Raw genomic sequence first — 12,385 nt, forward strand, 5'->3', positions numbered from 1 at the left:
CAGAGTCTGAAGCTGAAGCTGCTGCTGTTCAGTCTGGACAGGCTGTTGCGGATCAGCACCGAGTAGCACTTGTGAAAGCGCACCCACAGATAGACGTAGCACAACGTTATTAACATCTTATTCAGCATACAGGAAGCGGGCCATCATGACCTTTCTTCTTGCCATGTAAGCAAACGTTGGTCACAGCGGACTTTACATTACTGGCGAGCTTAACGCTAGCTGTCGGCTAACTTCTTATTCTTTAGTTTTACTTGCTGGCTTCAAATCAACATTAAAGGTACGTGCGCCGCCTACTGTACCGGAGTCTAACAGCATGCATTTTGCTCAACAAAAGCCGTCAAATAAAAAGGGGAAAAACTATAACTTAGTCGGCCGAAATAAGTTTTATTCTGGATCTTAAACCGGTATTGTTTAAATATTTAAATAAATCTTTTTTGCATCTGTATCTCTTCCAGACCGTTGACACTCCCCTCCCATCCCACCACAACGGGCCCCCAGTGCACGCTAGTTACCAGTTCTGCGCCTAAACTACCTACCATAATCTTATCGCCACATGATCAAATAGAGACTTGACACTGGATAACTCCAATATACATACTACCCAGAAATCATCATCACATATACATGTCTTAAAATACCAATGGGTTTAATTAATTTTTTTTTTCATTTAATAGTGTAGTTTTTTATGGAGAGTAGGCATATATTTTATAACATATTTTTTTAATCTTTTTATTTATTTAACCTTTATTTAACCAGAAAAAAAACTCTTTGGATTAAAAATCTCTTTTTCAAGAGTGCCCTGGCCAAGAGAGGCATCAACATCAGTTTCAGACAGACAACATAGAACATAACACAAAATTTAAAAAAAAAAAAAAAAAAAAAAAATACATCTCTAAAACAGTTCATGAGGTTACTACCAAGAAAAGCCAAAAAGTATCTTATTATATATAATCAACCATAAAAACTAACAGGGACAACGACACATGATTACAAAGACCAGCTAAAATATGCCCTGACATTGGCATATAGATGATTTCATACAAAAATCCAAATGTTTTGAAATGGCCGAGAAGAACCACTGAGTGCAAAGTCCTTCTGCAGATTAGAAGGAGCTGCATGCTTGCTCGCCAAACTCTGTACATACTCTAAGTATAGACAATAAAACATAAAGCAAAGCCATTTTCAATTTTTTGCTTAATGTACACACATAAATATGCTGGAAATAGGTCAAGAATAGCTTTGTAAACAAAAGAATGCCAATGAAAAAGTCTACAAAATTTTAAAGAGAGCCACCCAACCTGAGCATACAGGATAGTGATGAGTTAAGGGCTTACAGTTGGTAATGAATCTCAATGCACCATGACACACAGAGTCCAGAGTATGCAAACACTTGGAGGGTGCATTCAATACACACATTCATACACTTGTGACCTCGGCTACCATACAAGGTCCCAACTGCTCATCAAATAAACATAAAAATGCACTCAGTTTGAAGTTCAGTATGTTGCCCAACCACACCTCAACATGTAGTCCCTGTTTAGACAACAACGGTTTCTCTAAAAACAGAAAAGTCTGTCCTTTGCAGACTTCCGCGTTTATATGACGACATTATTGAAATGATCCCAATTCACACAGAGCCCCAAAATCTACTGGAAGCACTGTAGGATGCATGCCAGGCCAATGAGTGGCAGTGTAAATTTGCAAAGCAACACCACGGCATGACACCATGCGCCTGAGCTGAAGCGCCTTCCTCTACAACACGGTAATTACAAACCAAAACAAAGAAGACACAATGGTGAAAGCATGCATAGAAAGGTATTTTTGTGTCTTTTTGTTGCAATCATATAAAACTGTTTTGAGAGCATATTTCTTGAACTGCAATCAAAAATCAAGTTTGTAAGTAAAAACATATGATCATTTTGCTTCTTTGCTTGCAAGTTAAAAACTTTTGCTTGCAGAGCAGTCCTCTTTGCTTGCGAGTTAAAGTTTTGCTTGCAAGTTCAACTGCACTTAATGGGCGGGGCCTACGCTGATGGATGAGAGAAGAGTTTCTATTGGTGGATTTGACGTGGCTCCATACAGAGCGGGCTACACCCACGATTCCCTCTCTCCCACTGGAAACGCTCGACAGTTGGCATTACTGCTACAACCGAGGCATCGACGGTACTGACCGTTACGCTGTAGAATAGTTCTTCCCTGGCTAATCAAAAGCAATTTACATGCACCAGTTCAAATAAAACATTCTTGCTACTATTAGGCCTAGTCCACACGGACCCATGTACTTCTGAGACCATGTATTATTCTATGCAATTTGGCTGTTTGGCCACACACAACCGCACTTTTGGGCCCCCGAAACTGCAGTTCTTTGAAACCGGAGTCCAGAGTGAAGTTTTTGGAAGACTCCGGTGCCAGCGGTTGTGTGTAGATAGGATAACCGCAGTATTTTATTACCTGTCTCCATTGTGTGACGTAAGAGCGACAGTAAATAGCTCTTTTCTAAAAGTTTACTAACTACTTAAATCCCACATCCTGTGTTAAATACAATGTATCTTAACTATATTTACAATGAAGCTTGATTCTGCACTCTGCACTTAGCCCGTATGTGAATGTTTACTGTTGCTATGGCAACAAGTGACAGCTGACAGCGTTAGTTAAAAAAATAAAAAAAATTCCGCATTTCCCTTTTCCGGTATTGACTCTGACTTCTGACTGGTTAAAATGGCCTTTCCGTTAGAAGTTACATCGCCACCTACTTCTTTGGCATGTGTATTACATCACTTGGTAGCGGGTTTTGCGGTTGTGTGGATATCATATTTTTTTATCACACCACTCGTGTGGACGAATTTTTTTTGGAAACCAGAGCCTGAAAAACGCACTGAATTCCCCATGAACTACAGAACTCCCATGTTGCTTTGCAAGTGTACTAGGCTGATGAGTAGAATTTAAGAAATAGGCTAAATAACATGATGTTGCACACTCTTGTACAGTAGGTGGCGGTATGTACCTTTAAATTGTTTGCAATTCGCCAATAAAGCGAGAGAAGAAGAAAAAAAATGCTTTGCAAGCTATCATCCGATTGAGACTGGCCAATTCACCTTATTTTTCACGAAAACACGGAGGCAAAACAGAACGCAGCCAGCTTCCGTTTTTTTGTGCAACACTTCCGGTCCAGCACTCTTGACCACTGTGTAAATAGGTTCGTTCGAGATGAGCCAGGCCTGCGCAGATTCGATCACCGGCAATCGGCGCACAATGCATGCCGGTTAGTTTTGTGTCCGACCAAAGACGGAGGATAAACCAAGACAGTCCACTGCGATTCAGTTTCCTGTATCAGTGTCACGTGGGTCACCACGCCCCTTTAGGAGACTAACAGCAGGTTCTGAGTCCATTGACTTCAGTGGGAGAAATGAACGTGATTACAGATTATGGCCGATTCTTTCTCCCCATAGTCATGGAAGCAGATATTGGACCCATTTATCACAAGCCACCTATCTTCAGAACATTCCGACACCAAAATGGCAAATTTCAGATGGACAAATCAGGAGAAAATTTACTTTGTTCAAGACCTGTTTCTGTCTTAACAACACACTCTTGCGAGATCTGGCAACAGATAGCTCCTCTCTGGTGCTGAAATCAGTGCATTTTCACCGAAGACACTGGATTACAATAAATAATTTTGCCAACGGATGTCTTAGTTACAACATGATTGAGCTAACTGGAGTAGTTTCATGTCGTATCCGACAACGGGAGGCTTTTAACAGATGACATCCTGATGTTAGCTTTGCTGCTGCTGTTAGCTGTCCCTGCCAGCTGCAGCAACTGATGCTTTCTAGACATCGTGATTTCCCAAAACTGAATTATTACTACACAGAGCAACACAAAACTGCTTTGCTAGCTCAATCATGTTGTAACTAAGATATCCGCTGGAAAAAATACTTTTTTCACGGACCGTTTATTGAGTTACTGAGTTATTACAGACACCGCTAATGGCTAACGGTTAGCCCAGCTAATCTACAATAACCAAGCGAGGTTGGGGATACTCGTCTTTGATTGGCAGTTCTCCATCGTCTTTGATTGGGCTACGGGGGACAACGCCTACTTAGAAGACCAGAAATGTATACCCTTTCATATAGTAGAGGTATATTGTAGGTGGGCCATCTTGTAGTAATCTAGTATCTTTGGTCTGACTTCATCCCGACTTGCTCTGACGTATTACAAAAGTGGACAGCGATAAAACCGCGAGAGCGAGGCGGCCGCAGTTGCTCTCCACCGACTGCACCGCCTGGCTCTCACTTGATCTAACAGCTGATTGGGTTAGATGTCAGCTGAACAAGATGATGTTTTAGATACAGAGTTTATTGTATATTAACACTGGACTTTTTAATTATTGAAGCATTTAGCAACACAGAGACTTGTGGTCAGTGGGATGTGAGTATTCTTAAAATAACATGTGAAGCCCTGACTGTATCTGACTGAGCCTTAATGAAAGCTGTTGTCTTGTATTTTTTTCCCTCTGAAAATATGAGCCTAATAGTCAAACAGTTTATTTAGCCTGTGTAGTTGAGGGGACAGGTCAAACTGATATGATGCTGATTTACAGGAGAGTTCATGTCAAATGGAGAATAACCCCCCGCACCCCTTCCCATCCACACCCCCGCACCCCAGCCTCCCTACCCACTGCATTACGTTTTAAAAAATAAAGAATCTGAATTTAAACTCCATTTGTCTGACTTATATTTATCTCTTTCATATCATTAATGCATAGATCTATGCTTTTGCAACCTGCCTGACTACATACAGTAGCCTTGGCATCCAGGATGTTGTGTCCATCCTGCAAACCTTGCAGGTGGAGAAGCTCATTAAGCTCTGTCTGGCCCTGCCCATGTCTGTTGCGGCATCCGAGTGCTCTTTCTCAGCTTTGTGCAGGCTGAAAACCTGGCTGCGCAACACCATGATGCAGGAGAGACACATTTGGCCATTATGAACGCTCACAGTGACCTTATGGATGAAAGCGATGTCTCGACCCTGCTTAAAATCTTCATCAAGAGAAGGTTCACTTTTGGAAATACATGAAAGCCCTGAGTCAGGAGCGCAGACTTTTCTTTTTTTCATTCAAGGTTACAAATAATGTTATGTTCCTTAAATGGCTTGATTTAGTTATCAAAGTTTCATTTTCTTAACAATTAAGATGCCGTGTTCATCCATTCTAGTTCTCTTATAACCACATGTTATTATAAAATAACTTCAAATCAAATCCTTAATCATTGATAAGTGTGCGTGCTTCCCCCACCCCTCCCAACAAAAATCACGCCCCCCCCCTCAGAAAATAGTTCCGACGTCCATGGATGTTAGTGTGTCTATGACTTCCTGTACGGACTGAAGGCTGCTGGAAACTGTCGAGAAACTGTCCAACTTCACTGCGGCTTTTTGTCACCGCCCCCTGCTGCAGTCGCCTGCTCTCGTCTACTTTCCAGGCGAGGCGCAGTTCATCTTGCTACAGTGACATTACTGCACGCATGAAATGTTTACGTTACTGAAAGTAATTTTAAGGACTAACTTTAAATATTTGAAGTTAATCGTTAAAGAATAAATCACCTGGAAAGCTGGCGCTGCTCCACATAATTTAAAAGGTAACTTAGCCTACACAGAGCAGTGGAAATGTCCGTGCAGCTGCAGACGGGTGCGGTTGGGTGATTGATGCGTACATGCTGATTCAGGTGCTATCAGAGTGGATCCGTGCATCACTATGGCTTAATAATCAACTCAGTCAATAAAAACCTGTCCTGTGTTAGGAGTGTATGTCGCTGACAGTTGACATGCAATTTATTCGCGTTTAGAGGGAATTATTTTTACCGGCAATTACCGGATAATGGAAACGTGGGCCCAGTTATCTATATAAAATACACAGACTAAACTAACTAACTAACTGATTGACTAACATAAACAATTGAAAACTGAAAAAAATGAGCTTGCACTGTTAGCTCCGGTAAGGGAAAGCGTTCAGTTCAGCCCCGCCCACCAGGTTCAACTTTTTACTCGCAAAAATTTTTGACGTGCTAATGGGGAAAAAATGACTCGCAAACAAAACTTTAGGATTTGAAAACAAAACTTTAGGATTTGCATTTTTTAATCAATCATTTTTTACTTGCAATAAAACATTTTTTGATTGCAATATTGATACTTTTGCTCTCAAATCTTTTTTTTGATTGCAAAACCTACTCTGTTTGATTGAATAATAAAGAAACAAATGTAACTCCATACACGCAAGGATAACTTTGTCTGGACGGACGACGAAGTGGACTTGCTACAGTAGATCTACACTTTGCTGGACAAGCATTGATAAATTCAACAGGGTGAGCAGCACAAACAGAGCTCGGCATTGTTGTTGTGATGGTTGACTTTCTCGCGCATGCCTAGTGACTCAAACCGTAATGCGCATGTGTGTTTACAAATACTTCCGGGTAGAAAACCAGCGTTTAGCTACATATATATATATATGCATATCTCACATTTTTTCACGTCACTATATCACTGTTTAGACTAATCTGGTGTTTGTAAAGTCTATAAACACAATGATTGAATTGCTATCACGTTCTGAATTTAATAACATGGTTATCGTAGATTAGCAGGGCTAACCGTTAGCTGTTAGCCCCGTTAGTGGTGTCTGTAATGACTCATTAACTCTAAACGGTCCGTGAAAAAAAAAAATTTTTTCCAGCGGACGTCTTAGTTACAACATGATTGAGCTAACTGGAGTAGTTTCATGTCGTATCCGACAACGGGAGGCTTTTAACAGATGACGTCCTGATAGCTTTGCTACTGCTGCAGCCACTGATGCTTTCTAGACATCGTGATTTCCCAAAACTGAATAAATACCACACATCGCAACACAAAACTGCTTTGCTAGCTCAATCATGTTGTAACTAAGACATCCGCTGGAAAAAAATATTTTTTTCACGGACCGTTTAAGAGTTAATGAGTCATTACAGACACTGCTAATGGGGCTAAGAGCTAACGGTTGTTAGCTTAGCTTAGGGTTGTTAATCCCTCCGAAGGGACAATAACAACCCAAAGTACACATCAAATAAAATTTCTCCAAACACGTTTCTTGTTATTTTAGGTAGTTATTATCACGTTAATGTATGTTCAAGTGTCCATTTCCCCCGATAAGTTGGTTTTAATTCGTTATTTGATTCTATAAACTTATTTTGGTACTTCCGGTGACCGGCAGTGTGAATTTGCATATTAGCTAAATATTTAGTTTCACCCAGAACATTTAGATTTAACATTTAGATGTAGATTTAGATTTAGCATTTAGATTTAGATTTAATATATAGATTTAACATTTAACCTTTAGGTGCCACATTCAATATTTAGATTTAACTATTTAATATATTTCTAAGTTAACAAATATTGCTGTAAATGTGGTAAAAGGTGACGTTAAAAAATTCACAACACTTTTTTAAACATTGTTTGAAGCTAAATGTGGCAAAATGTTGATGTTATTTTCAGCGTGAGCCACTTTACAAACGGCACCCCATACTGCAGGAGTGTTTTAATGTCACAGACTGGGGACTTTTTATAGAAGACGTCGGCAATGACGTGGAGGGTCTCTCTCGTTGCATTACAGACTACATAAAATTCTGTGAGGACATCATTGTCCCAACAAAAAAGGTTCACTGCGGAGACTGAGGGAGGCCAAAAACAGCTACAAGGAGAAGACTGAAGCCAAGATGGGACAGAACAACACAAAAGAGGTGTGGAATGAGATGAGGACAATGACAGGCTGTGGGAAAACCACACCTGGAGTCAAAGGTGGCCCAGAATTTGCAACAGAGCTAAACTTATTCTTCAATAGGTTTGAGACAATAACACCCCCTGTGAGCTCTGTCTGTGGATCTGAGTTCCCACCCACCATCACTGTACCCATTTACACCTCTGCTGTAGACTCTGCTCCCCTCCCCAGCAGTGACCTGCCTCCCTCCCCCTCCCCCTGCTCATCGACAGCTTCAGCTGATAGCCCCCCTTCACCCCACAGGCCCCCCTCACTCCACTCCAGAGGCTTGTTCTCCAGCACCTGAGGCCACTGCTCTCTGCCTTCCTGGACCTCCTGCAGTTTGCTTACCAGCAGCGCAATGGTGTGGAGGATGCCATCATCTTCTTCACTCACATGGCCCTCTCACTTGGAGAGTGCTGGAAGCACTGTAAGAGTCATGTTCTTTGACTTCTCCAGTGCCTTCAACAGCATTCAGCCCAGCCTTCTAAGAGACAAGCTGCTGGATATGCAACTTCACCCGGACATCACTGCCCGCTAGGGATGGGCAGCACAAGCAAAAACACTATTCGAAATTCATGGCAACTATTCGACAATTTTTCAAATAATCGAATTCGAATAATTGGATAACCTCATGGGCCGGCCACAGTATGCCAGGGTGGATGGCTGTGTATCTGAGGTGGTGTCCAGTAACACTGGGGTGCCCCAAGGAACTGTTCTGGCACCATTCCTCTTCACCCTCTACACCTCTGATTTCCGGTTCAGTTCTGGTTCCTGCCACTTCCAAAAGTTTTTCGACGACTCCTCTATAGTCGGATGCATCAGCAATGATGACAAGGAGGAGTACAGAGGACTGATTGAGAGCTTTGTCACGTGGAGCAACTGAAACCACCTTCAACTCAACATCAATAAGACTAAGGAGGTGGTGGTGGACTACCAGAGGAACCAGAGGCAACCGCCCCGTTCACCATCCAGGGCGAGGAGGTGGAGATGGTGGACTCGTACAAGTACCTTGGGGTCCACATCAACAATAAACTGGACTGTACTCATAACACAGATGCCCTCTATAGGAAAGGACAGAGCAGGATGTTCTTCCTAAGGAGACTCAGATCGTTTGGCGTCTGCAGTGGGCTCCTCGAGACCTTCTACCAGTCTTTGGTTGCCAGTGCACTCTTCTTTGCTGTAGTGTGCTGGTGGGGTGGAGTTAAGACTGGTGAGGTCAACAGGCTTAACAAGCTTGTGAGGAAAGCCCACTCTGTGGTGGGACTGGACCTGGACAGTCTGGAGACAGTGGCTGAGAGGAGGGCGAAGGACAACATCTGTGCAGTCTTGGACAATCCCTCTCACCCTCTGCACAACAAACTGTGGCTGATGTTCAGCTCATTCAGCCAGCAGATTATCCCACCCAGGAGCAGAACTGAACCATTCAGACGCTCTTTTGTGCCCACCACCATCAGACTGTACAAAAGAGGTTTGGCTTAAGCAACATCCAGCTTATTATGCATCCGTCCAATATGACACTTTATCTGCCACCTGTCACTTTATTTCATTCAACACTTTGTCTGCCATTTTTTAGTCACTTTATTCATTTGATGTAGCAATTTTATTTTATCTTTTATTTATCTATTATTATTTATTTTTTACATTTTATTTCTTCTCTTTGATCTTATTCTATTTAATGTCCTTTGATTTTGTTTTATGCTACTGTGATACTTGAATTTCCCCCCTGGGGGATCAATAAAGCATATCTTATCTCTGACCTTTTAGTTTTTAACTGGGTATGTAGAATGCAGTGCAGTGATCGGTAGCTGCTCCCTTTAGAGCAAGACAGCATCCAAATGTATCAATGTAGGCTACTAATACCTGAGAAGTAGAAGAAGAAGACTGCTTTTACATTTGGAAGTTTGCATGGATGAATGTCCCTGCCATTATTATAAAGCGGGAACTTGTTGGCTGGATTTTGTCAGAGCATGACCAACATCTATGATGACTCTGGATAACTGAATTTGAAAAGTTGGCATTTGTTGGTGGAAATTCTGACCCCTTCTGATTGGTAAAGCCTCCAGTCATTTTTTATGGTCAATGATTTATAATAAAAACTAGATTAAAGAAGACAGAGTGACCAAATCCAGATGAGGTAGCCTTTGAATAGGCTGATGATTTGCCAGTTTAGAACTAATATACCATTCCTTTTCAGTGTTATAACATGATCTTGTGTTAGACTAAACCTGATGTTAACAACATGAGAAATAAAGGTTTGGAGCCCCAGTGAGCTACACTTACAAGTATGTTGCTGCAGTAACTCGTATCACTTTCTGTTGTCACCATTGCTTATTAATACTCTAATATGATTCTTTCCACAGAAGCAAAGATTTCCTTTGCTGTCACCACCAGATTGAAAAAGAGTTTCAGCTGCTGTAACTTGTACATTTTAAAGGGCAAGAAGATATCTCCAACATCCTGGCAGGTGGATGAGATGCAGCAGTAGCATCCAGCCTTTTACTGCCCTTCTTGGTTTGGTTGTCATCACTCACACTTCAAGAGTTCTTGCTTATGTTCTACTGCCTGTCTGTCTTGTGTAAAAAATTCTATTGTCTTTTACCAGTTATTATTTTTTTGTTTGTTTTGTTTTGATATTTTATAATGCAATGTCAGGGAAAAACTATTCATAAAATCCTACTCCCCACATCTTAGCATTTGTAAGACTATTGAAAGATTGATTTGAATAGTCCAAGATCATTTAAACTCAGTATTTAAAGTTTCCTGTTAAAACAAGTTATTTGGCCTCTCAAAGAAATGTTTCATCATCTGCACAAGCATTAAAGCCTGGTTGTGACTGTGAGTCTTGAGGACATTAAAGATGCAATAGGATGAAGAATCTACATCCACAGGTTTGTGATCCAAAAGGGCTCACTGAGTGATTCAGTTCATGACCTATAAAGTGTTCTGCTGTTACATAGACTACAGAAAGCTCAAAACCAGACACCACAGTTCACAATGTGTGAAGAAAGCTCCACTAAGGGTAATGTCACCAGCTTTTTTATGGCTCAGTAGTGTTTAATGAGACACTGCTTGTTTGCTGTTAATTCAGCTTGCTGCTGTTTTGTGGCTGTATATCTGTTTTTGTGTCATAAGTAGTTCTCTGCACTTTGTGTAACTCTATAATACTGATATCCATTACACTAAGACATTAAGAATTGTGTAGTTCTCAGTGTGATAGCGGTGGACCCCCTTATAATGTTAAGACATCACCAGTAGTCACTTAGCAAACAAAAAACATTTTACTTTTTATGTTTTTTTTTAAATCATGCACAAATCAAGCACTCAGCACTATAATGGTGATATATGATGAGATACAATGCTCCATATCCATGCCCGTATATATGTTACACATGCAATAAAAAGTTGAACATATTGTTAACTATCTCAAGTCAAGTCAATTTTAATTATATTGTGCCAAATCATAAAAGTTATCTCAGGACAGTTTTAACATATAGCAAGTCTAGACTGTACTCTTTCCATTTACAGAGACTTTTCTGAAGATGGTATTTGCCTCCTGGACTGAATCTGGAAGATGGTCCCACAGGGATCTCAAGGGCGGCTGTGGCTCAGAGGTAGAGCAGGTCGTCCACCAATCGAAAGATCAGTGGTTCGATCCCCTCTGCATGTCGAAGTATCCTTGAGCAAGATACCCCAAATTGCTCCTGATGGCTGTTCTGAGCAGGTGCAGGTGGTACCTTGTATGGTAGCCTCGGAATGTGTGTGTGTGTGTGTGTGTGTGTGAGTGAAGGGGTGAATGTGACTCATAGTATAAAAAGCGCTTTGAGTGGTTGGAAGACTATAAGTTCTATACAAATGCAGGTCCATTTACCATAAATGTGGAAACTAGAATCTGAAAGCTTATCACACACAATCTTCTACATATGTATACATACCCAAAATATCTATTTTTAACTGGACTTTCATGGCAAGTGTACTACTCAGTACTACATACTGTTAGCATCTCATAGTGCAAAACCAGACATGTCAAAGCAACCAAGAAAGAACTACACGAACAAACCCAGACCTTGGTATTGCTTTAATTGCGGGGAGGACGGGCACAGCAACGATTTGCGGCAATGACTCAAACCCGACTTTATTGACTGAAAAGAGAAGACAGTTAGAGGAAAGACAGCGTGTTTGGGAACAACAGAACCACCCTAACTTACCTTTAAACTAGACTCAGTCCCTGTCGTGGGGCAGACCAGGGCTGAAGAGAGGCAACCATGTCCCTCGAAGAAACGCCAAACTCAGATGTGTGCCACTTCAGGGCACTTGAAAAGAAGCAAACCCTTTAAGCTTCCTTCTAGGTTGGTTGGTACCAGAAGTACAGCTCAAGTGACTATCAAGGGTGAGCAAGTTAACTGTCTACTTGATATGGGTTCACAGGTCACCACCGTTCCCTATTCGTTTTATGAACAGCACTTAGCCGAACAAGAGATCAAACCCTTGCATAATCTCTTAGAGGTAGAAGGAGCAAATGGATAATCTGTGCCTTACCTAGGTTACATTGAAATGACCGTTGTCTTTCCACCGGCTTTTCTTGGAGTATCAATTGAGGTACATACCCTT

At 41.3% G+C, this 12,385-nt stretch overlaps 1 protein-coding gene across 3 annotated transcripts in view; it reads right to left on the reverse strand.

The window, feature by feature from the left end:
- The window catches only part of hlcs (holocarboxylase synthetase (biotin-(proprionyl-CoA-carboxylase (ATP-hydrolysing)) ligase)), a 113,633-nt gene extending 113,388 nt beyond the window's left edge, over positions 1-245 (reverse strand). For all 3 annotated transcript variants that reach the window (XM_049591497.1, XM_049591498.1, XM_049591496.1), the window contains exon 1: positions 1-245. This exon is cut by the window's left edge and continues 139 nt beyond it. In XM_049591497.1, coding sequence (XP_049447454.1) covers positions 1-128 — 128 coding nt within the window. In that variant the 5' untranslated portion in view covers positions 129-245.
- Positions 246-12,385: the final 12,140 nt, after the last annotated feature.

Source organism: Epinephelus fuscoguttatus, linkage group LG12, assembly GCF_011397635.1.
Source record: "Epinephelus fuscoguttatus linkage group LG12, E.fuscoguttatus.final_Chr_v1".
NCBI lineage: Eukaryota > Metazoa > Chordata > Actinopteri > Perciformes > Serranidae > Epinephelus > Epinephelus fuscoguttatus.